Source organism: Cuculus canorus, chromosome 25, assembly GCF_017976375.1.
Source record: "Cuculus canorus isolate bCucCan1 chromosome 25, bCucCan1.pri, whole genome shotgun sequence".
In the NCBI taxonomy this organism is placed as follows: Eukaryota; Metazoa; Chordata; class Aves; order Cuculiformes; family Cuculidae; genus Cuculus; species Cuculus canorus.
In genome coordinates this window covers 7,028,953-7,051,927 of record NC_071425.1, presented here as the reverse complement: position 1 = coordinate 7,051,927, position 22,975 = coordinate 7,028,953, and the positions used below count along the sequence as shown (strand labels likewise).

General features: G+C 57.9%; 2 protein-coding genes across 10 annotated transcripts in view; both read right to left on the bottom strand.

Annotated features, from left to right (window-relative positions):
• Nucleotides 1-8: 8 nt before the first annotated feature.
• On the bottom strand, nucleotides 9-10,456 carry ITGA2B (integrin subunit alpha 2b). Of its 4 annotated transcripts, XM_054088690.1 has the most exons (30): nucleotides 10,171-10,452; nucleotides 9,967-10,097; nucleotides 9,789-9,886; nucleotides 9,264-9,429; nucleotides 9,146-9,195; nucleotides 8,147-8,192; nucleotides 7,875-8,003; nucleotides 7,744-7,791; nucleotides 7,099-7,142; nucleotides 6,932-6,991; nucleotides 6,235-6,287; nucleotides 5,934-6,142; nucleotides 5,177-5,359; nucleotides 5,052-5,097; nucleotides 4,855-4,959; nucleotides 4,671-4,726; nucleotides 4,430-4,581; nucleotides 3,982-4,095; nucleotides 3,537-3,607; nucleotides 3,315-3,462; nucleotides 2,502-2,594; nucleotides 2,333-2,412; nucleotides 2,159-2,233; nucleotides 1,987-2,089; nucleotides 1,756-1,908; nucleotides 1,551-1,661; nucleotides 1,129-1,242; nucleotides 819-926; nucleotides 621-743; nucleotides 9-418 (listed from the first exon to the last, which is right to left on the bottom strand). In XM_054088690.1, exons 1-30 carry the CDS (start codon nucleotides 10,329-10,331, stop codon nucleotides 326-328), a joined length of 3,123 nt encoding a protein of 1,040 aa, XP_053944665.1. In that variant the 5' UTR covers nucleotides 10,332-10,452; the 3' UTR covers nucleotides 9-325. The 4 variants fall into 4 exon arrangements, with proteins under 4 accessions (XP_053944665.1, XP_053944664.1, XP_053944666.1 ...); XM_054088689.1 differs by lacking the exon at nucleotides 9-418 and having other exon boundaries at nucleotides 425-743; nucleotides 10,171-10,453; XM_054088691.1 differs by lacking the exons at nucleotides 9-418; nucleotides 3,315-3,462; nucleotides 4,430-4,581 and having other exon boundaries at nucleotides 425-743; nucleotides 10,171-10,456.
• A 2,139-nt stretch (nucleotides 10,457-12,595) lies between these two features.
• GPATCH8 (G-patch domain containing 8) overlaps nucleotides 12,596-22,975 on the bottom strand; it is a 68,170-nt gene continuing 57,790 nt past the window's right edge. For 3 of the 6 annotated variants that reach the window (XM_054088067.1, XM_054088069.1, XM_054088068.1), the window contains 3 exons: nucleotides 20,648-20,697; nucleotides 19,089-19,219; nucleotides 12,596-18,691 (listed from right to left, as the gene is read on the bottom strand). In XM_054088067.1, coding sequence (XP_053944042.1) covers nucleotides 14,851-18,691; nucleotides 19,089-19,219; nucleotides 20,648-20,697 — 4,022 coding nt within the window. In that variant the 3' untranslated portion in view covers nucleotides 12,596-14,850. The remainder of the gene's footprint in view (nucleotides 18,692-19,088; nucleotides 19,220-20,647; nucleotides 20,698-22,975) is intronic. The other 3 variants (XM_054088072.1, XM_054088070.1, XM_009567286.2) reach the window with 2 other exon arrangements.

The following is a 22,975-nucleotide window of genomic DNA, read 5'->3' as shown; positions in this document are numbered from 1 at the left end:
ACTCGCGGGAAGCACCCCGGTGACGGGCAGAGGGTTTATTGTCCGGGAGGCGCGGGGGCGGTTGGACCCCCCGAGCACCCAAGGGTGCTGGGACAGGGCGGTGGGACCCATCCGGTGGGTCATGGACACATTCCCAGCAGGTGGTGGGCACCATCCGATGGGTCACAGGCACCATCCCAGCAGGTGGTGGTGGGACCCATCCTGGGCGGGGGCGCTGGGACATGGGTGCTGTGTCCCATGAGCACCCGGGGGTGTTGAGGGCACGGGGGCTGGGACAGGGAACAGGCCATGCTGTGGGGGTGCGGGGAGACTCCGGGGTACGCCGCTAGCCCTGGGCACCCTCTGGCTCCTGGGCCTGGCCAGGTGCCAGTTCCTCCATGTCCTCCATGGGTGGCCGTGTCCTCTTGAAGAAACCCGCCTGGAAGAGGGACACGGTGATAGCCCAGCCCTGGGGGACCCGGTGGCATCACACCTGGTGGACCTCACATCTCCCCTGGAGGACCTCACAGCATCACTCCAGGTTCTGAGTCTCCCATTTCATGGGTGTCCGCAGTGCCATCATGGTTCCACCACCATGGCAGGGCATCACTGGTGTCACCAGCGTCCCCCTCCCAACTCACCTTCCACATGAAGAGGATGAGGAGGGTAAGGAGCAGGAACCCGGCCAGGACCCCCAGCACCACCCACCACAAAGGCACAGCCCCCTCGCCCGCCGGGCTGGTGCGCACCACCTCAGTGACAGCCTGTGGAGGACAGGTGGGTGACACTGGGGCCACCACAGCCTGTCCCTGTGTCCCCCTGGCCTGGGCCAGCCCTACCATGGCCTCTCCGGTGGGCAGGACACGGGGCTGGACGTGGTAGGGCATGGCCGAGGTGTTGAACCAGGCTTGTGACTGGATGAGGAACTGCTTCAGGAGGTGCTCCCGCTGAGGACAGACATGGGGACACATGGGGACACAACCGGACATGGCATCAGAGGTGCTGGCAGCCAATGGGACACCCATGACCCCACACCCGGCATCCCCAGGGATGCTCTCTGCAGCTCCCCGTGCACCACCACACAGGAGGGGACATGGTGAGGACACCCTGGGGACTCAGTGCCACCCTGTCCCAAAGAGGGGACAATACCTGCTGCAGGGTGTCCATCCAAAGCAGGGCCTGGATGCTCACCAGCGCCCGCTGGTCCTTGGCCAGGCTGGGCACACGGCAGATGATGTCCACGCACGTGGCATTGCTGCAGTTCTGTGGGACACGGTGTCACCTTCACCCCCACCCACCCCACCACCGGGGGGCACCCCCAAACCCCTGGACTCACCATGGTCTGCAGGTCCCCAGGAGCACCCACTCATCATGAGCATGGGCTCCTCAAGGAACCTCCAAGCCCCCACACCCATCAGGTGCACTCACTCACTCACCATGAGGACGGGTTCCTCCAGGCACCCTCAATCCCCCGCACACATCAGGAGCACCCGCTCATGGTGGGGATGGGTTCCTCCAGGCACTCCCAAGCCCCCACACCCACCATGGCCTGCAGGTCACCATGGACTCACCACGGTGATGGGCTCCTCCAGCCCAGCACCCAAGGGCTCCTCCACCTCCCTGCGCTCCCGCCGGTGGGTGCCATTTCGGGGCGCTGCGCCCGTGGGCTGGGGAATCTCCAGCTGGAACGAGATAAAGGGGGGACACACATGTCACCTTGTCACGCACGCAGACCCTGGTGGGTGGGTGCGTGTCCCCAGGCAGCAGCACCCTCACCTGGTTGGCGTTGAGGTTGGGTGGGTTGGTGCAGCTCATGCCACCCTCGGTGCCCAGCTCCAGCAGGTAGAACAGGATGTGGCCACCCAGCCGGCTGGGGACAGCGAGATGCAGGGTGACCCCGCTGACGGTGCTGGGACCCTTGTTGTGGAGCTGAGGGAGGACAACAAGGTGACACCGGGGAGTTGACACCAGGGATGGGCTCCCAGTACCCATGGATTCACAATCTACCTGGTAGACGTGCTCAACCCTGATGCCGTGGTCGTCAAGCTGACGGCTGCCCTCCACCCTGTGCCAGCTCATGGGCAGCACCGTGGTGGCAGGCAGGGAGTTGCTGGTGGGAAAGGGAGGTCAGTGTCCCCTCGTGTCCTCCCCGAGTCCCCCGTGACCCCCAGACGCTCACCCTCGCAGCTCCATCTCCGCCTGCGCCTCCACAGGCACTGTCACCGACACATTGACAGGGCTGGGGCTGTTCTTGCTGTGGGGACATGGTGGGGTGAGTTTGGGGACACGCTGAGGCCACCAAGTCCTGGGTGACCAGGTCCCAGCAGAGGACAGGGGATTGGCACGGTGTCACCTCCGCAGCTGGAGCTGGAAAGTGATGGCATCACCCATGTCCTCCAGCCCGGACACGCTCAGCTCCATGTCCACGGTGATCTGGGGGGGTGGCAGGAGGGTGGGTGACTTGCCACTGCCAGCCGTGCCCAGCCCCGACGCCAGGATGATGGGACCCCACAGCCCCTTACCTGGGCACCTGCTTTCATGGGGTTGCCCAACTCGCAGAGCACCACATGGGTCCCATTCTCCTTCTTGGGGTTGCAGCTCATCTTCTCCTGTCCCTGCAGGGTGGGGACGCAGAGAGGTGACACATCATGGACCCCCCTCCTTCATGCACCAACCACCCTGGGGACACATACGGTCCAAGGGCAGGATATGAGGCCCTCCCGCCCAGGCACCCATCACCACCAGGCAACCACACAGAGGGTGATAGCCACCAAGGGCAGGGCATGAGCACCCCGTTTTGGATACCCCTGGCACCCATCACCATTGGGCACCTACATGAAGGGTGATGGCCAACAAGGGCAGGGTATGAGCCCCCACCCTGGGCAACACCTTGCATCTATCACTGATGGGCATCCATCATCATCAGGCAACCACAGGGAGGGTGATGACCACCAAGGACAGGGAGTGACCCCATCCTCCAACCAGGGAACCCCTTGGCACACATCACCTCCGGACACCCACATGGAGGGTGATGGCCATCAATGGCAGGGCGTGATCCTCCCCACCGCTGGCACCCATCACTACTGGGCACCCATCACCGCTGGGCACCAATGACCATTAGGCAACCACATGGTGGATGGTGACCACCACAGGCAGGGTACAAGCCATCCACTTTGGGCACCCGGGGCACCCATCACCACTGGGCACCTACATGGAGGGTCATGGCCATCAAGGGTAAGGGATGAGCTCCCCTCCAACCAGGGCAACCTTGGCACCCATCACCACTGGGCACCCATGGCCATTAGGCACCCACAGAGTGTGACCCCAGCACCCACTGGGATGTTGCTCCTGGCCGCCTGGTAGTGGGTGCCGGGCGGCAGCTGCACCCGCAGTTCAGCCTCAAAAGCCCCTTCGCCCGCGTTGGTGGCCGTGGTGTGCAGGCGCAGTGTGGCCTCCGCCCCAATGAGCAGCCGCTGGCTGGGCCTGGGGGGACATGGGGACACGGGGTCGGCACCCGGGGGGGACAGCAGGCACCCCATGCCCCGGTGAGAGCTCACGTGTGCGCGGCCAGGCTGAGGTCGGGGACGCAGAAGTTGTCCTCGCCACAGTCCTCCAGGAGGAGATGGGTCTGGGGGGACATGGGCGACATGGGGGACATGAGGGACAAGGGGGGAAATGGGGGACATGGTGGACATAGGGGACATGGGGGACAGAGGGGGACACGGGGGACAAGGGGGACATGGGGGACAGTGAGACAGGGAAGAGCAGGATGGGAGTCACTCGGGGCAACAGCGCATACAGAGGGGACATTCCAGGGAGGGACTGGGGACACTGGAAAGGAGACTGAGGACACTGGGGCAACTGGGGGACATTCCAGGGAGGGACTGGGGGTAGTGGGAGGACTGGGGGACATTCCAGTTTGGGACTGGGGACAGTGGGAAGGAAACGACAGTGTCCCAGAGGGGCTGGAGGCTCTGGGGACGCTTGGAAGTGTCCCCCTACCTGTGCCTGCACCTGAGTGTCCCCATAGAGCACGAGCCCCCGGGTCCCTACGGGCAGCGCCAGCGCCACGCTCAGCGCCACTGGGCTCAGCTTGTCCTTGAAGTCGGCCTCGTCCTGGGGACACCAAGCGGATGGCACCCGCTGGCACCTCGTGCCACCCCGCCACGGCAGGGTCACTGCTGCCCCCAGCCCTGGCCCCAGCCCAGCTGGGTATCCATCCCAGTGTCCCCATCCCTGTCCCCATCTTGGTCATGTACCTTCTCAGGCTGGGGACACCACTGTCCCATCCCTGTCCCCCACTTTTCAGGGACTGGAGAGACCATTGTCCCCTTCCCTGTCCCCATCCCAGCTGGAGATGCCACTGTCCCCATCCCTGTCCCCCACCCTCCTGGGGCTCAGTTCCCCACTGTCCCCCGTGTGCCACCCAGCGCTGGCACTGTCCCCATACCCGCAGGTAGGCGGTGAGGTTGTGGCACTGTGGGGGTGACCCTGGGGACATCATCAGCTCCCCGTGCCAGGACGACTGGTGGCCCTGCAGCAGCAGGACCCTCCGGGACAGCTTGGGCTTCAGCCGGTCCAGCTGCAGCTCGGCCGCGAGGTCTGGCAGGGCACAGCGGGCAGGGGGGACATGGCACGGTGTCACCCCTGGTGACAGCCCGGGGGTGGCTGCGGGTGATGCTGGCACTCACTGATGTTCTGGGGGATGCGCTGGCCTGTCACACTGACGCACAGCACCACGGGGAAGCTGCAAGGGCGACAGCACCCAGGGATGCTCAGGGACCCGCTGCTGCCCCCAGACTGGTCCCCCAACACCGGTGGTGGCCCCAGGGCAGCGGTGGTGTCCCACCCCCATGGCGGTGCCCCCCAGCTCACCAGCTGACGTGGGCACCGGAGCCGGGCAGGACACACGCCAGGATCTTGGGGTTCAGCCCATCGGGAACGCTCAGCTGGGTCCTGGCCACCACCACGGGCTGTCCCCTGCGGAGACGGGGACAGAGCTGAGGAGTGGGGGCGCCGGGCAGGGACCCCCGGGCTGTGCAGCCACCAGAGCCGGTGAGACGGGCACTCACCGGTACACGGCCACCTTGGCTGCCCCATACGCCCCCACCAGCAGATCTGTGGGGACAAGCAGGGGTCAGTGATGGGGTGGGTGGCACCGGGGTGACATGGTGGTGGCCACGCGGAAGGGCCCTACCCGGGTAGCCATTGCCATCCAGGTCAGTGGCCCCACGTAGGGCAAAGCCAAAGGCGGACGGGCCGGGGAAGGGGCTGTTGAGACGCTGGGTGGGCACCGGCATCAAACCCTCACTCTGCCCGCGGAAGATGAAGACCTGCCCACTGCCACCATCACCCCCAAATGGGGCACCCACAGCCACATCTGGGGACACAAGGGATATGAGTAGCCACCAGGTGCCTCCCTGTCCTGGCATCTTACCCCCCTGGCATCCCCACCCTGACATCCCCATCCCAGTATACTCTGCCCTGGCATCCCCATCCCATTGTCCCTAACCCAGCATCCTCCACTCCAATATCCCCATCCCAGCATCCCCATTCCATCACCCCCATTCCATCATCCCCATCACAGCCCTCCACCCCATCATCCCCATCCCGTCATCCCCATCCTGTCATCCCCATTCCATCATCCCCATCCCAGCACCCTCATCCCAGCAGCCCCAGCCCAGTATCCTCTGCTCTGGCACCCCCATCCCATGGTCCCCATCCCAACATCTCCATTCCATCATCCCCACCTCAGCATCCCCATCTCGGCACTCTTCACTCCAATATCCCCATCCCAACATCCCCATTCCGTCATCCCCATCACAGTGTCCCCACCCTGCTCTGCCTCCCCCTCTCCCCCAGCCTGCCTCAGTTTCCCCAGTGGCTCAACCCCGGGCACAGCGGGTGGCACACCGCCCGGCACAGCCACCACCCCCACTCCAGGCCGGTGTTACCATCATAGCCATCCTTGTCCAGGTCACCGAGGCTGGCGATGGCGGCGGCGAAGCGCCCGTAGGGGTGGGTGCCCGTCAGGGTCTGGGGGGGCCGGGTGAAGCCCCTCCGCCCCCGCTGCAGGTAGAGGTAGAGGCGCCCCACCTCGCCGCGCTGCCCGTCCGCCTGCCGCGCCAGGTACAGCGGAGCACCCACCAGCACATCATCCCGCCTGCGCGTGGGGACCGGTGGCACTCAGGGGTGGCCGAGTGCCGTGGGTGCCCCTGCGGGGGGATGTTGAGGGGACACGGTTCTGCCTCTCACCCGTCCCCATTGACATCGGCCACAGCCACCGCGTGCCCGAAGTACGATGCCACCTGAGAATGGTGACACCAGAGGGGACAATGGGTCGTGCTGGGGACACCGGGGGTGAACGGAGTGATGGGAGGAGTGGGCGAAGAGTGGTGGGGGGACAGTGGGGGTCCATGACGGGGGCACTGTGTGATGGAGGTGGTGGGGTGAAGACGAACCAGTTGGATGCTGGGAGTGATAGGGGGTGATATTGGAGGGGGGGCAGTTTGGGGGGTCAGTTTGGTGCTGGGGTGTGACAGGGGGTCAGTGGGCAGCAGGGACCCGCGGAAGGGGCGGAGGGGGTGAGGGGAGCACTGGGGACATTGGGAAAGGCTCTGGGGGTGATGGGGCAGGAAGGAAGGGGGGGGGGGGCAGAGGGCAGTGCGTCTGGGGGTGCTGGGGTGCACAGGGCAGTGGAGATGGGGGTGCTGGGGAACACAGGACAGTGGGGCTGGGGGTGCTGGGGGACACAGGACAGTGGGGCTGGGGGTGCTGGGGGGCACAGGGCAGTGGGGATGGGGGTGCTGGGGGGCACAGGGCAGTGGGGCCAGGGGTGCTGGGCGACACAGGACAGTGGGGCTGGGGGTGCTGGAGGACACAGGGCAGTGGGGATTGGGGTGCTGGGGGGCACAGGGCAGTGGGTCTGGGGGTGCTGGGGATGGTGGGGTACCTGCTCACTGTCGATGCCCTGCAGCTGGCGCAAAGTCCCCCCTGCGCTGAAGATCTCCACCTGCCGGAGTGGCGTCAGGCCTGGCACCGTCCCCAGCCCCGGGTGCCACCTCAGGGGACACCGACCTCTGCCCCGTCCCCATCGCCAGACACCCCCACACCACTCACCTCGCCCCTTGTGTTGCTCTTGTTGGGGACCCCCACCACGAATTCTGCGGGGTACAAGAGCCCTGAGTGCCCCCACGCTGGCACTGAGGTGGGCATGGGGGCACAGGGTACACCCCTACACTGGGGGGGCGCACAGAGGAGACACCAGCACTGGAGGAGACACGGGGGCACAGGGATGACCCCTGGCACTGGGGGGGCACAGAAGTGACACCAGCACCGGGGTGGCCATGGTGGCACAGAGGTGACCCCCAAGAATGGAGTGGTCACCAAGGTGACTGCTGGCACTGGAGTGGGCACAGGGATGACCCCTGGCACTGGGATAGGCGTGGAGGTGACACCAGCACTAGGGTGGGCATGGAGGTGACACTGGCGCTGGAAGGGACATGGGAGTACAGGGATGACCCTTGGCACTGGGATAGGCACCAGTGCTGGGGGGGACGTGGGGGCACAGAGGTTACCCCAACAATGGGGTGGTCACTGAGGTGATCCCTAGAACTGGAGTGGGCACAGGGATGACCCCCGGCACTGGGATGGCCATGGGGACACAGGGATGGGCAGAGCTCCCATCCAGGGAAAAGGAGGACACCCCAGACCCCAGAGGTCCCCATGTCCCCACTTGTGTCTTCTGCGCCCACCCGACTGTACCTTTGGTTCTGGGGTCGTCATCGAACTCTCCCACGGCCACCGAGTACCCTGCGGGGAGATGGGCACCAGTGACGCTGCTGTGCCCCGGCCGGGCTGGCTATGGGGCCAGGATGCCCCCAAGCCCTGCTCACCCCGGTACCCATCCTCATAGTCCATGGACATCTGCTCCGTTGTGGGGCGTCCCGGGCGCTCGGGCCACAGCAGGGACCGTCCGTGGAAGCGGGTGAGAATAGCATCAACCTCCACGGTGTACAGGAGCCCTGGGGACACAGGTGGGTGACAGCGCCGGGTGCGCCCTGGAACCCACCCTGGGCTGCGGCACCACTGCAGGTGGCACCTACGGGTGTTCCCTCCTCCCACTGTGCCCCCCCAAAGGTGACCTGCTGGACCGAGCACGACTCACCCATGAAGAAGTACCCGCCGGGGGCTCCCAGCACCAGACGGCCATTCTGCGGGAAGAGCTGGAGTCAGCGCCCACCGTGTGGCACCCGGCACCCTCCTCCCTGGCAACCCCCAGGACAGCATCCCTTGCCCGGGCATCTCATATCCAGCATCTCCCACCCTGGCATCTCCCCCTCCCCCGGCACTCTCAACCTGACACCCTCACCCCAGGATTCCCCCCACCCGGCATATCCCACCTCAGCAGCCTCCACCCTGGCATCCCCATGCCAGCACCCCCCTTCCCAGCATCTCCCATCCTGGAATCTCTCATCCTGGCATCCCCCACCCAAGAATCTCCCACCTTGGCACCCCATGCCAGCACCCCGACACCCACTTCCCTGGCACCCCCTCCATCCCCATTCCAGCATCCCCACGCTGGCATCTCCTGCCTTGGCACCCCACCCCAGCACCCCGACACTGATACCCTCTCGCCCTGAAATACCCCTCCCCAGCGCTCCCTCATCCCAGCATTCCCTGCTCGGGCACCCCCACATGAGCACCCATGTTCCGGTGTCCCCATTCCAGCATCCCCCACCCTGGCACCGCATGCCAGCACCCCAACCCCAACGCCTTCACCCCACACCCCAACCCCAACACTCTCACCCCACACTCCACACCTGAACAACCTCATCCCAGCATCCCCCACCCTGATATCCCCACCCCAGCACCAGGATCCAACCCTGGTCTGTGTGGAATCTCAGAATTCTTTGGGTCAGAAGGGACCTCAAAGCCCACCCAGTCCCACCAGACACCTCCCACTGGATCCAGTCACTCCAAGCCCCATCCAACCTGGCCTTGAACCCCTCCAGGGATGGGGCAGCCACCACTGCTCTGGGCAGCCTGGGCCAGGGCCTCCTCACCCTCGTTGGGAAGAATTCCTTCCTCATGTCCAAGCTAACTCTTCCCCCTTCCAATTTCAAGGCATTAATGACCCTGCGGGAGCACACGGCGCCCAACTCACCGCGGTGACGGCGGCGCTGAAGCCGATCTCGCAGTATCGCCGGTCGTAGGCTGTGGGCACCGGGCAGGGTGAGACCGAGCGGGGTGGGGGGCACCCGCGCCCCCACCACCCCCCTCACCATAGTTGCTCTGCCGGTAGGTGTTGGCCATGAGCTCGTCGCGGCACGGCGAGTACCAGGCCACGCGGTGCAGCTCGGGGTCAGCCACGAAGCAGGCGCCCGTCGGCGTGCGGAAAGATTCCTGCTGGCCCTCCATCGCATTCCAGTGCTGCAGCGGAGCACAGGCCTGGGGACAGCGGGGGGACAGGGAGGGGGTGGGAGTGGGATGGGATGGGATGAGGAGGGGATAGGGATGGAATTGGATGGAAACGGCGACAGGGATGGGATGAGGAGGGGATAGGGATGGAATAGGATGGAAATAGGGACAGGGATGGCATGGGATGGGATGAGGATGAGGAGGGGATAGGGATGGCGATGGGGATGGGGATGGGAATGTGAAGGGAGATGGGATGAGGACAGTGTGAGGATGGGGATGGAATAGGATGGAAATGGGGACAGTGATGGGAATGGGATGGGAGTGGCATTGCCGATGGGGATGGGTGCCTACTCTGCCGTCACCCAAGGTCACCCGCCCGGTGCACCCACCACCAGTTTGCCATCCCAGGTGGTGACAGACGCCCCCAGCCACTGGTGCGACTTGTAGGTGTGGAGTTCCAAGGTGCCCTGGGTCTCGGTCTCGTCTCCTGAGCGAGAGCAAGAGGGGGACCGTGCCGGGCCCGCAGCCCCCCCTGTGCCCACCCATCGCCCCACGGCACTCACGCACCCGCCGCGTCCATGGGGAGGGGGCGGCAGGGGTTGCCGTCCGGGGGCCACGCGCAGAGGAAGACGGCGCCGGGCTGCACCACGCCGGGCTGGGAGGTGTTGGCGCGGGGGGCTCCCACCGCCACGCCAGGCCTGGGGGGCACACTGGGTGTCAGGGTGGGGGTCCGGGTGCTGTGCCCAGTCCCAGCCCCACGGGACTCCCTACCTGCCGTCGATTTGGTAGAAATCCAGGGCGAAGCCAAAATAGCTGTCGGGGGGTCCCTGGTACACAGCAGGGGGGTCCTGGAGGAGCCCCAGGGTGGGGGCTGAGCAGAGCCCCCCCAGCAGCAGCGCCCGGAGCAGGGCGGCAGCAGCACCCAGCGCCATCCCCGAACGCTGCTGGCAGCCCCGGCACAGCCGTCCCTGCTGGGGCCCCACTTATCTCGGGGGATGCAGCTGGAGACCGGCTGAGCAGTAACAGGGGACACAGGAAAAGCCCCCCTGAGGAGTCCCCACGCCTGCACAAGCGCTGCTGGTAAAGGGATGCAGGGATGCTGCTGGACCGGGATGGAGGAGCCCAGGCTGGGGGCAGGGGTGACAGCGACACTGGGGACATGGCGAGGGGTGTTGGGGACATAGCCATAGAGGGAAGTGGCAAAACCACCTGTGCTCCCCACCCTCCTTCCACTGGAGACCGAGGCCGAATCCATCCCTCCGCCCAGGCCGCAGGATGCCTATCGCAGGGCACAGGCGGCTGTGGTCCAGCCAGCGGAAACACAGTGGGAAGGGGGATGGATCCGGGCACAGGGGCACCATCCGCCGCCCCGAGGCCCCTCTGCAGCAGGATGCAGAGGACAAAGGGTGGGGAGACACTTGGCATCGGGCACAGCCACCAAACTATCTCCCCTTCCTCAGGGCAGGGACACCCCAAAACCTTCTCTGGGGAGGGAGCAGGGCCGGGGCAGCCCAGCGGCTCTGGCGCTATGAGGAGAAATGGCTGCGGCGAGGGGAGCAGTGCCAGGGCAGGGGAAGTGTGCCAGGGCAGGGGACAGCCCACGGCCAAGCAAACAATGGAGCTCCTTGTCCTCAGTGGAGAAGGAAGCTCCCCAGAATGCCAAGTTGGGTCTTGGTGGCCGCTGGGACACAGCCCTGCTGTGAGAGCCACTTGGCCAAATCCGCGTCCCCTTCAGCTTAACCCACTTGCAAAGTTCATTTAAACTCACCCAACTAAGGCCACTCACGCTGCCGGGGGCGCCTCTTGCCCGCTTGGGGTTGGAGGCAGGGAGAGGCACCGGAGCATCTCACTGCATGTGCAAATGGGGTTTTCAACCTCGTAATCGATACAGAAACAGGATCAGATCCAGGAACAAAGGCAGCAGGTGGGAAGTGAGGCACGGATAGGGGTGCTGGGTTCCCAGGGGACACAGGGGTGTCCCCACAGTGACCCTGAGGGGCAACACAGCCCACAATGCCACTCCTTGGAGCAGCTGGAACATGACTGGAGCCTCTTAGCAGCTGAGGAGCAGCTGCGATCAGAAAGCGGTGGGATTAGCTCAAAGCTGGGGCCGAGCCGAGGCTGTTGGGCTCTGAAGAGTGGGAAGGGCTGTCAGCTCCGTGCCCCTGGCAGAGGAACAGGATCCGCACCAAGGGGCAGCTGGATTCCAAACACAGCCCAAATCCATGCCAGAACGATCTAAGGCAGCTGTACTTTTCCCCCCTTCCAATAACTGAATTCCCTCTTCCTTGCAGCACTTTCACACCATCATTCCCCACCCAACCAGGTCCAAGGCCACCCAAGCAGACAGCATCCAGCGTCTCATCCCTGGCTGCATGCAGGGCTTGGGATTTTCTCCACCCACATCTTTAGCTGAGAAAGCAGAGGCGGGTGTTCCACCCTGAGGACTCGGTGCCTCCGCCACTCATTCAGGTTTGTGAAGGCTGCAGTGAGCGCTGGGGACGGAGATGGGCCCTGAGAGCAATCGCCCTCGGCATTGGAGATGACCACAGCAGTGGTAGAGCTTTGAACTGCAGGAACAGCTCAAGGGAGCACATAGAGCAGAAAGAGTGAGTGGTGGGGATGCTCTACACTGGCACACGCTGCCAATCCAGTCACCCAGTGACTCACAGTCATCGTCTCCCACCTGGTTTCACCTTTGGTAATGGTTTGGTCCTGCCAGGAGAGGGAGAATGGCTTTAAATTGGAAGGGGGAAAAGAGTTAGATTAGACATTAGGAATTCTTCACGATGAGGGTGAGGAGGCCCTGGCCAGGTTGCCCAGAGCAGTGGTGGCTGCCACAGCCTTGGAGGTGTTCAAGGCCAGGTTGGATGGGGCTTGGAGCAACCGGATCCAGTGGGAGGTGTTCCTGCCCATGGCAGGGGGTGGAACGGAGTGGTCTTTAAGGTCCCCTCCAATCCAAACCCACTCGATGAGAGCTGGCAGCATCTGCTCATCGTATTGAGGGCTCCCACCCAAACTAACTTCATCTGTATCCACCTCAGTAACCTCCGAGAAAAGTATTCCAATAAAAAGTTGTTTTACTCGATGAACTGAGCACCCAACACTGTTATTTTAGGGAAAAGTGGGCCCTCAGTCACATCCTGATGGGATGCAGCAGCTCTGCATCATCTCACACCACTACATGCCCTTCCACAAATCATTCGTTTATTAGAAAGGTTCTTTCCCCTCATTTTACAGCATATATATATTTATATATATATCTTATGTGACAAAGTTAAATACAGTCTGTTTATGCTCGTTAAGTAATGACAGGTTATTAGCATTATTCTGGAAGTCAAACCCCCCCGGACTGCAGCGTGAAGGGCACCAGAACACGCGTTATCGGATCTAGAAGCTAATGAAGCTCAGCACTGAGACATTAATACTGTATTCCATTTGTTATTTACAGAGGAATTGAGTCCCTTTTTTGACCATTGTGTTTCAGTCTGACCTGCTCAAACACAAAGCTGCTTGTTAAGGAGTGAGGAAGCTCGTTTTCGATCCGTTGAGTCTCTGCCCCACGGGGTCTCGGGAGAGGATGGGAAAGGCCAAGCAGCCAGCCCAGGGTCCACGTCCCCTTGGGGACAATCCTGCCTGGTGCAGGAGGCAGCAGCAGGTCTGACAGCACCCTAAGGTGCTCCCGAACCGCTCTAAGCCGAGGAGGACCTGAAGATGGAACACCTACGCCAGCAAGGACAGCAGCGACTTGTCCTGGAGCGAAGGGAAGAGCTCGTGGATGGAGCAGCCTCCCAGGGTTAGTGTTATCTGAAACAACAGCCATCCCTTACGAAGCAGGATGGGCAGAGCCCGCCCTCACGGAGCATTGCGGGCAGGCACAGCCTCGAGGGATCCATCCTGAGCCATCTCTCCCTGACACAACGACAAACGGTTACAGCTGGAAGGCTCTTCCTTCACCAGGAGACCGTAAGGAGCGCACAGCCGGGCAGGCACCTGCAAATCACTGCTTTGAACCCAGGGGGAGAAAAGAAAACAAAAGGGGGATTTTATCCTCTGGGAGGCATCCCAAATTCCTGCCTCCAGCGCTGATTCCTAGAGGCAGCTCCTTGGCAAACCACCCTGCGCTCCAGCACTATGCTGTTCTGTCACTGGCAGAGCCTCGGCTTCGCTGAGCCCGAGACGCACATGGTTTTCTCTTCTGCAAAATGAAAATTCTTCTCTCTTTTTTTACATTTTATAGTACATAAAAATTTCAAAAATACATGAGCTTGATAAAATATACATGCCAAGTCATTTTGCATCTAGCTGAAACTATAAAGTTGAACCTTTACAAGTGTTTTGTCTCACCTACAGCAAACATATTTACACAGAAGCCACCAGGACGAGTACCACGGAGAGAACCAGCTGTAAAAAATATTATTGCAGTATACTACAAATGTAACCTTTGTAAATGAGCTACAAAAAGCAGCATCTTTGTTTACAGAGTTCAGTGCAATTCTTTACATTTAAAAAAAACCAACAATCCCAAAACCTATAAATTAATAAGGAAACCATCGGTATCACAGAGGAAAGAAGATGCTTTACATACCCAGCCGCTCCAACTCCTCTGTATTGCTTCGATTCCTAAAGGGATTTTCCCTCTCTTGCTCACTCGAGTGCCTCTCTCCCAGCGTCGCAGGAGATGGAAGTCAGAGTGATATTATTCCCCCTTGCCAGGAGAAGAGTGGTCAAAGCCCAGACTGAAATCACCGACCCCAAACCAAGAAACTCCCCCACTCCAGGACACGTGGAAGGTGCAGTGCTTGCGCAGGAGAATGCTGACGCAGGATGGAGAAGGGTCGGAGCTCTGGGACACACACGGCTCCTTGGTAAGATCTTCCACCCTTGCTGCTCACAGCAAGAAAAACCCCCAAGTGTGCAGCAACAGGGAGCCAAAGATCCCCTGTAACGCCTGAAAACCAGTAGTGGCCCTTCCATCCGTCTCCTGCCGGGATCCACAGCTGCCAGTTACTGAATGTTTTATCGCCGATTACAAGCCGGATTCAATCATGCTGACTATTTTAATTAGATGACCCCATTAAAAGGATTTTTAGCAACCTATTAGTGTGTATGAAATTTCATTTATCATATACAAGGCAGCAGAAGGAAGATGACCAAGTGTAAGAATCCATGGAAAAGCAGCCTCCCCGAGTGTCTCACTGCTCTACACGTGAAATGGTTCTGGAAGGACAGAGTGCTGCTACGTGCACGGAGGAGCCGGGGATGCGGGAGGCCCTGGAAGCGGATATACACGACACTTACAAACCGACCCAGTCCTCCAGTCTTCAGCTTCTTCGGCTGCTGAAGAGTGAAAGGAAATTCCCAAGCCTCACCTCCCAGCTGGATCGAATTCAATCTCTTCCTAAAATGCAAAATATCCTCTTCCCTCCAAAGGTTTCTTTATTGTGTCCTTCATGTGCCGTGACTGGGCGGGTGCTGCAAGTCCTGTCCTGAGAAAATGGGGTGCAGCAACGGGTGAAGATGCAACGCCGTGGCAGCTGCAGCGGCAGCAGGGCGAGGAGCGAGGAGGGTCGGATAAAGAGCATGAGGAACCGGGTGGAAAGTGAAGGGGCCTGGATGGATTGCAGATGCCGGAATGATGTGGATGGGGTGGCTGGCTAGGAAGGTGGCGGGGTGCCCTGGAATAATCGAGTGGGTCAAGTGGGACAAGGAGATAGGCGTCAAGTGGGGCTGGGGGATGTGATGAACCTGAGCAAGGGGCTGGGGATGTGGGTGAGGATGGATGCCGATAGCTGCGGCAGCCGCGGCGGCGTGGTGCTGCAGGATGGCGTGCTGCACCGTGGTGATGGAGGTGGCAGAGGCCGCTGCTGGCTGCTGGATGTGGATGGGCTGCAGGGCAGGCGCTGCTGGCGCCAGGGCCGCCGAGGTGGGAAAAGCCTTGACTTGCTTTGCCAGAAGCTGCTGCTGAATGTGCTGCTGAGCAGCCTGCTGCAGTTTGCTGTACTTCTCCATCTCTTCGGGTGTAAAAGTGATCGGCTGGCTCTCCAGCGGCGCTAGAGAGGAGTCTTCTCCGTCCCGATCCCCTTCGATGCTCGGCTCCCCACTCTGAGGCACGTAGCCAGGAAAGTGCTCGACATCTGGAACTAAGGGCATCATACTGGTTTCTACTGGGACCGGCTGGCTGCCCCCATCCATAGGTTCCAGCCCATCACCATCGCTTGGATCCGAGAGGAAGTTGTGTGGCATGACCAGATCTCCAGAACTGAAGCACTCGGGGAGCGTTGGTGCTTCAAGGGGAATGGATGGCATTTCCACAGCAGGCTCATCACGTTTTTGCTCATCCAGAGGTTTGTCCTGCATCGCCATCACCACATCTTCCAGGAGTGACTGGCCAGCCAACTGCGCCTCCTCAATGCCTTGGGAAGCATCCTCAGAATCCGACAGCTCTTGCTCCTCACCTCTATCCAAGCCAGACTCTTCATATCTTTTGGCATTTGGTTTTCGAACAGTTGGCAATTTCCCAATTAAGGGGAGAACCGGTTTGTTGCCTAAGGAAGGAGGAAGTTTGGGGCCAAAGTAGCCCTGGGGAGGATCTTTGAGCTTTATGCCCACCTTGTTTGCCCCTGCCAGCATCTCATCAGTGACGCAGGGCTTCTTCTCAACCTTCCTGGATTGAACCTTTTCCAGGAGTAGCTTTGCAGTGACGGAGTTTCTCTCCTCTGGACTGCAGTCACCTTCTGAGGCCCTCCCCGTGCCAGAGCTGCTGCTGTTTTGGGAGAGCGAGCCAGATCCTTTCAGATCCTCTCCTTTGCCATCCTCTTTCTTCAGAGATGATCCTTCACCTCGGCCCGTCCGGAAATAGTGAGGAGATTGCGAACGATAAATTTTGGACCTGATGAAGTCTCTTCTCCCAGACCTCCTCTCTTCGGGGCTCTCGTGGCCTCGAGAGCCCTTTCGCGAGAGAGACCTCTGCGAGTGGCTCCTGGTGCTGCGGCTGCGATCCCTGCTGTAGCTGCGGCTCCGTTTCCAGCTATGACCTGTTACACTTCGGCTTCTCCTCTTGCTTCGACTGCGGCTGCAGCTGCTGCTGCGAGTTCTGCCCCGGCTCCTTGTTCTTGACCTACCTCGAGGATGCGTTCGGCTCCTGCTCCGACTCCTTGACCTGCTCCGACTGGAGCTATAGTCATCTTCTGAAGAGGAGTACTTGCGCCGCTTTGACCTGCGATTGGAGCTGTTGTAGTCGGAGTCATCCTCGGAGTCGTGGGATCGCTTTGAATGGCATCTTGACCGGTCACTGTAATCGCTGTAGCTGTCATCCGAGTAACTTCTGCGACGGCTGTACCGGCTGTGGTCCGAGGAGGCATCAGAGCTTGTTGAATAGGACCTGCGAGAGGAGTGCGTCCGCCCCGACCTGGAGCGGCTCCTGGAGTGGTCGCTGCCGGAGTCATAGTCATCGCTGTACTGTGACGGGGATTTCTGCTGGCAGTGCTTCCTGTGTGAGCCCTCGTCGCTGTCATAGTCCCCGCTGCTCTGCCGGCTCCTGTGGCCGGGCCTGCCCAGGGAGGCAGCCAAACACTGTCTCCTCGAGGCAGGTCCCTGCAGCACATCGGCCTTGTGCCTTTTGCTACCATGCTCTTGGCAGGAGTTACTGCCATCCTCTTTTTTACTGCTGCTTCCCTCTTCAGCAGACAGAGACTTCCTCTGGGGCTCCTGGGAGAACCGCTTCTTCTTCTGGAAGCGGCTACAATCTTCAGACAGCTCAGGTTTTAGCAATCGTTCTGATTCATTCGAAAGACAGGATTTGCCTTTTTTGTGTCTGTGCCTTTTCCGTTTCTTGGGTTTCTCTTCCCCCAGGTCAGTTTTCCGGCCCTTCTCCTCAGTTTCCTCCTTGTGTTTCCGTTTGTGTTTGCTGGACTTTTTGTGCTTCTTTTTCTTTTTGTGTTTATGAGATCTCCCAGATTTACTCTTGCCGGTTGTGCTTTTACCACCATCCTCTCCCTCACCCTTACCAACGTTTGTCAAACTGGACTCCTGCTTGTTCTGGGAGCCACAGCTAGACAGGGATTTGCTTTCCATTTTCAGAGCAGAACTGTTGGCTATGCTTTCTGCTTCATTGGCTTTGCTCACCTCGCCAGAGTCTGTGCCCTGAACGTTTTCTTTACAAAGACTCCCCGGATCCTTCGATTTCTCTGTCCCTTTACCTTTAGCCTCTTTGTTGCGAGAGAGCTTGAAATCAAAATACAGGGGGTTACAACTGTACGAAACCGATGGTTCTGCTTTGGTAAATATAAGGAGCTCTGAAGGCCACTGGAGAGTCGTGCTCTCGTCCTTACTCAGAACGGGAAAAAAGGGTCCTGTCGGATGCTTTGGTCCTTCAGCAACATCTTTACAGCTTGGGGCAGGCTGAGCGACTTCTTTAGTGGGGTCTGGATTGGGGGGGCTGCTCTCAGTAAGGTGCTTGCTCTCCTGTACAGTTGTATTTTCTAGGCCTCCTTTTACCTCTGTTTTGCTCTGCTGAGTTGCAGTTTCAGTAGCGCTCTGCTCCTTCTGCTGCCCTGTGCTCTCGGCAGCCTTCTCTGTGTGCTTGCCAGGTTTGGGTTTTGGAGAAGTGCCCTTTTTAACTTCATGAGTGTTTTTTTTGTTCACATTTTCAGCTTCCATTTGTTCTGTAGACTTCATGAAAAGCAGAAATTGAAAATTAGGCTTCACCTTACAATGTGCTGGGGGAATATAGTGATAGTACTCTGGTTCAACTGCCATTGCTCCATCTTCTCGTCTCATCTTCTTTAGTTTAGATAACGTTGTGGCTAGAGAACTGCTGTCTTTGTCATGTTGGTCGTCCTCCTCTGCCTTGCCATCAGAATTACCTGTGCTTTCACCCTCACCAGATTTCTGCAGGCTCCCTACATCTGAGGAGCCTTTCTCATCAGCTTTTGCTCCATCTGTAGAGCTCGGTTCTTCCACGTGGTCCTTGAAAACAGAAGCTATAGTCTCAAGCTTCACCGGAGTCTTCTTGGCAAATGAAAACGACACACCTATCTTCTGCAGTGGAGTTCCCAATGTGCTCTTGATGCCAAAGCTGATGGCCTGCGCGCTCTGGGTGTGCATTTGGCCTGGCGTAACAGCACTGCCAGCTTGCCCGGTGTTTAGTAACGCTCTGTCCATCTCTGTAGCTTGGCCAGAAGTTGTCTGGATAAAAGAGCTGCTGTTGGCTGCAGAATCGTCATCATCTCCACCTTCCTCATCCACTGCCACTGTGGTGGTTCTGAACATGGGTCCGCTTCCAGGAGCGCTGCATGAACAAGGTAAAACAAAAAACAGCTGACTGCCATTTGTTTCCTCCTGCAGCTGGTTTTATGCCTTATCTAAACCAATCTTGTACATATTTCAATTACTCTTGTACCCAGAAAATTTTATTAAAACAGCATTACGCAGCCATTTCAGATTTTAATAATATTAAATAACGGGAGAACATCAGTACTGCTGGGTAAAGCAGCCTGGGGAAGCTCTGGATTACCGCTTTAGTGAATTCACTCCTACAAAAACCACAGCATGAGGCCAAACTTAAGCTTTGCCCTCAAACCCTGTGCAGGATTACAGGAGCAAGACTGCCAGCGCAAAGTGCGGCAGCACCAGGCAGGTCTCTTGCTTGCGCGCTCCAAGTGTGCTCGGGGATCACCTGCACTCACCATTCGGGCTGTCTCCTCTGCTCAGCCAGCTCGTGTAGACGCCGGAGGGCTTTCTCCTGCTTCCTTTCATCTTTACGTGATCTTGAAGAGACATTGCGAGCAAATTCTCTTTGCTTGAGATCTTTCAACCTCTGAAGCAAAAGAAAGTAGTAAGGGATTAGATGAAAGGGGTTTGTGGTTAAGAGTCCAAAAGCGTCGCTCGCTGCAGCCCTGGAAAGCGTGCTGTAAAGCCCCTCCCAGCGTTTGCTGAGCTAGGATGGAGCAACAGCACCGTAGCTCAACAAACCAAGCGGAGCACATTGGAGTTGCTAAACCAGGAGGACGGCAAAGACAACTGTTCATCACTTTTGGCTACAACTTCAAGCCCGTGTCTGCATTTCCAATTAACATTACTGCTTTTCTTTAGCATGTACAATAAAGCTGATTTCAAAGCAACAAGCAAATTCTGGAAGGAAAAGGAAAATGAAGAAAAGACTGTTTACTTTGCTGCTGTTGCAGGGTGCAAATGTACTCGACAAACAGTGCACGACAGAGTCTTAATAGCATGGGCTAAAGAACAGAGAGGGATCGGCTGGTGCAGTCACCCAGGAATCGTATCTTACGAAAGCAATGCACAAATTACATTGGAGGAGGTGCCAAAAAACCCATGCAAATGGTTCTGGCAAGCACATAAATAGTACAACATACACCACAAACAGCTCCTTGTGTTCCTGACAGTAGCTCTGAGGCGGCCGCTCAGGTAACAAAATGTTCTGAAATGCAGCAGGGTCTTTTGGGGGTTTCAACACTTTAGGGGGGCAGAGACACTATGTTTCCCAGAAATCTTATCTTGTGAGGAAGCAAACCCAAGCATGAGGGATTTCAAACATCGTGATGTCACGGAGGAAATCCAGATTGCCAATTCTAAAAAGAACGGAATGGCTGAGACTTGAAGAAATTTTTGGAAGCCCTTGTCCCCAAGCACTAGGAAAAGGGGCTACAGTAAAAATCCACAAGGCATTATTTGAGAGTGCTGTACAGAAGCTTAAAGACAGACCTCTACCATCTTAAGGGAGTAATTTTCCTTTCTCAGTGCACAATGGGTACAATGCTTTCTCCAGCTGAGGCCCCTTGAATGGGCTTTGAAAGCGGGCCCCGACTGCAGAAAGCACCGCACCCAGCTTTGGGAAAAGCTCCATGATTTTCAGGCGTCTCACAAGAGCCTGAAGGACTAATGGTACCCAGAGCAGTGGTCCTTTAGAAAAACCCTCATTTGAGATATACAAACCATCAGTGAATTCCAAATAGCCCTTCTGGCTGGCTGGCTGCTTCTTCACTGGAGCAGCACCAGACCAGGACACACAGAAACAGCGGATTCCAGAGTTAAACTCAAGTTCAATCAGGGGAATTAGGTTGGCCCAATGTAAAGAGAACATTGCTTTGTGAGGAAGGGGAAGATTGGACAAGACAGAGGATTCTCTTACCTAATCTTGTTTACTAAATGTGGTTGAGCGTTACCAAAACTGGAGGGGAGGACACACAAAGAATACAGCTACAGACACCGGTAGAAAGAAACTCACTCTTGTGATCTGGCCTCCAAAATTAGAAGGGTTTGCTTTCAACACACCAGCTGAAACCGTCACAGGACAAAGAAAAAAGAAAGTAAAAATATAACGAGAGTGGAAGAGAGGAAAAGAAATAAAAAGCAAGCACTATTATACAGGCTCTGGGTGTCTGCGAGCTACTCTACGGAGGAGGAGCTGAGCCAGGGAAGCTACAGGACCAAGCTTGGGGAGTCGGGAGCACGAGCGGGGAACGCACAAACACAGACACGCACAGACACGGCAATGATCCCACCTGGAACAACAGAGCTACTTTCACCAGGACAAGTAAAGGGCTCAAAGGTTTTGTGGTGTATGTGAAATATTGAATTATAGAATGGTTTTGGTTGGAAAAAGATCTTTAAGATCTTGTCCAACCATCAATCCAGCTCTGCTAAGCCCACCACCAGACCATGTCCCCGAGTACAACATCTACTTGTCTTTTAAACCCTTCCAGGGATGGTGACTCAACTACCTCCCCGGGCTGCATCCTTTTAGTGCCCAAGAACCCTTTTAGTGAAGAAATTCCTCCCAATATCTAACCTAAAACTCCACTGACACATCATGAGGCCATTTGCTCTTGTTCTTTCACTGGCTACCAGGGAGAAGAAACCAAACCCCACCTCGCTACAACCTCCTTTCAGGCAGATGTAGAGAGCAATGAGGTCTCCCCTCAGTCTCCTTTTCTCTGAACTACAGAACCTCAGCTCTCTCAGCTGCTCCTCGTAAAGGTTGTGCTCCAAACTCTTCCCCAGCTCTGTACCATTCTCTGGACGCGCTCCAGCCCACCAACGCCCCTCTTGCAGTGAGGCATCCAAAACAGAACCCAGGATTCAAGCTGTGGCCTCACCAGCACCAAGTACAAGGGGATGATCCCTTCCCTAACTGCTCCTGGCCAGACCATTCCTGATGCAGGCCCAGGATACCGTCGGCTCTCTTGGCCACCTGGGCAATAGTATTTTTTTTTTTTTTTCCAAGAGGGAGGGGAAAAAAAAACTTGGGATAAGCAATAGGATCTGCCCCTGCATGGTGATTTAAAAGTAGATCTAAAATGCTCCAGGAACTTAAAGTCATCACCAGCTGGCAAAATTGCTCAGCTGGCTTTCCATGTCAAGTCTTTAGGTCACTCATCCCTTTGGAAAAACACATGACCCGGCTATTTCCAACAGGACTGACCTGTGACCTTTCCCTTTAAGGAGGCAGGTGCATGTAGAAACCACCTCCTCCTGCAAGGGTCCTGAAACTGCTCCCCATGGCGTACAAGGACGCTGCAGCTGCGCCCACTGCAATCCTGCCTTGGTTACAGTGGACAACTTTAATGAAAACAGAACTAAATGTCCATTTCCTTCAATGCTGAACTTTGCGCATTTGTGTTCCCCAAAACCTCCTGCCCTCTCACTGTGCAACTGTTGTAAAAGAGAAGCAAGCGAATCATCCCGATATGGCAACTCCGGAACGGGCAACACCTACCTACAGTGGTATCTGATGAACCAGGAACTGTGGTGTCAACACTCCTGAGAATTTATTACTCCTCAAATCGTGGAAAATTTGATCTGACTTTACAAAGGACTAAGAGATCTCAAGGCTGAGTTTCTTTTCATAGGACAGGGGCCAGAAGAAGGAAGGGTCTGGCTGGGTAAGTTTAGGATAGAACAGCTCCAGAACTGCACCATGCCAACCCCCCCTTGGGAATATAAAATAAGGAACGTAAGAGATTAGCGCCTTTGACTGACCTCAAATGGTGCCTCTATCATCAGAAATGATTTCTCAGGTTGCAAGGAGCTAAGTTCCAAGAAACCTGGCTGGACAGCATCCCCTTACATAAACGCAAACAAGGGTAAGGAAAAGAGGGACAACAGGAGACCAGACTGCTCATCTGTAAAAACCCATTGCTGCAGGACAGAGGCAGGGGAGGCTCAGGCAGCTGGTGACCACCGAGCTTTGAAAAGGCCAGAACTTTTCAAAATCACAGAATCATAGAATGGCTTGGGTTGGAAGGAACCTCAAAGCCCATCCAGTTCCAACTCCCCATTCCCCTGGGTCAGGTTGCTCCAAGCCCCATCCAGCCTGGCCCTGAACACTTCCAGGGATGGGACAGCCAACACACTGCTCTGGGCGACCTGGGCCAGGGCCTCCCCACCCTCACAGCAAAACATTTCTTCCAAAGGTTTCATCTCAATCTCCCTTCTTTCAGCTAAAACGACTTCCCCCTCGTCCTATCCCTGCGTTCCCTGATCCAGAGCCCCTTCCCAGCTTTCCCGGAGCCCCTTTCACTACTGGAAGCTGCTCTAAGGTCTTTCCAGTGCC

Bases quoted from the DNA above. Each gene is read 5' to 3' on its own strand.
- ITGA2B (XM_054088689.1), bottom strand. From the start codon at position 10,331: ATGGCGCTGGGTGCTGCTGCCGCCCTGCTCCGGGCGCTGCTGCTGGGG. The intron at 6,143-6,234 runs GTGAGAGGCAGA...CCCCACGCGCAG, and splicing joins GCCGATGTCAATGGGGACGG to GCGGGATGATGTGCTGGTGG. The intron at 2,090-2,158 runs GTGAGCGTCTGG...CTTTCCCACCAG, and splicing joins GCGGAGATGGAGCTGCGAGG to CAACTCCCTGCCTGCCACCA.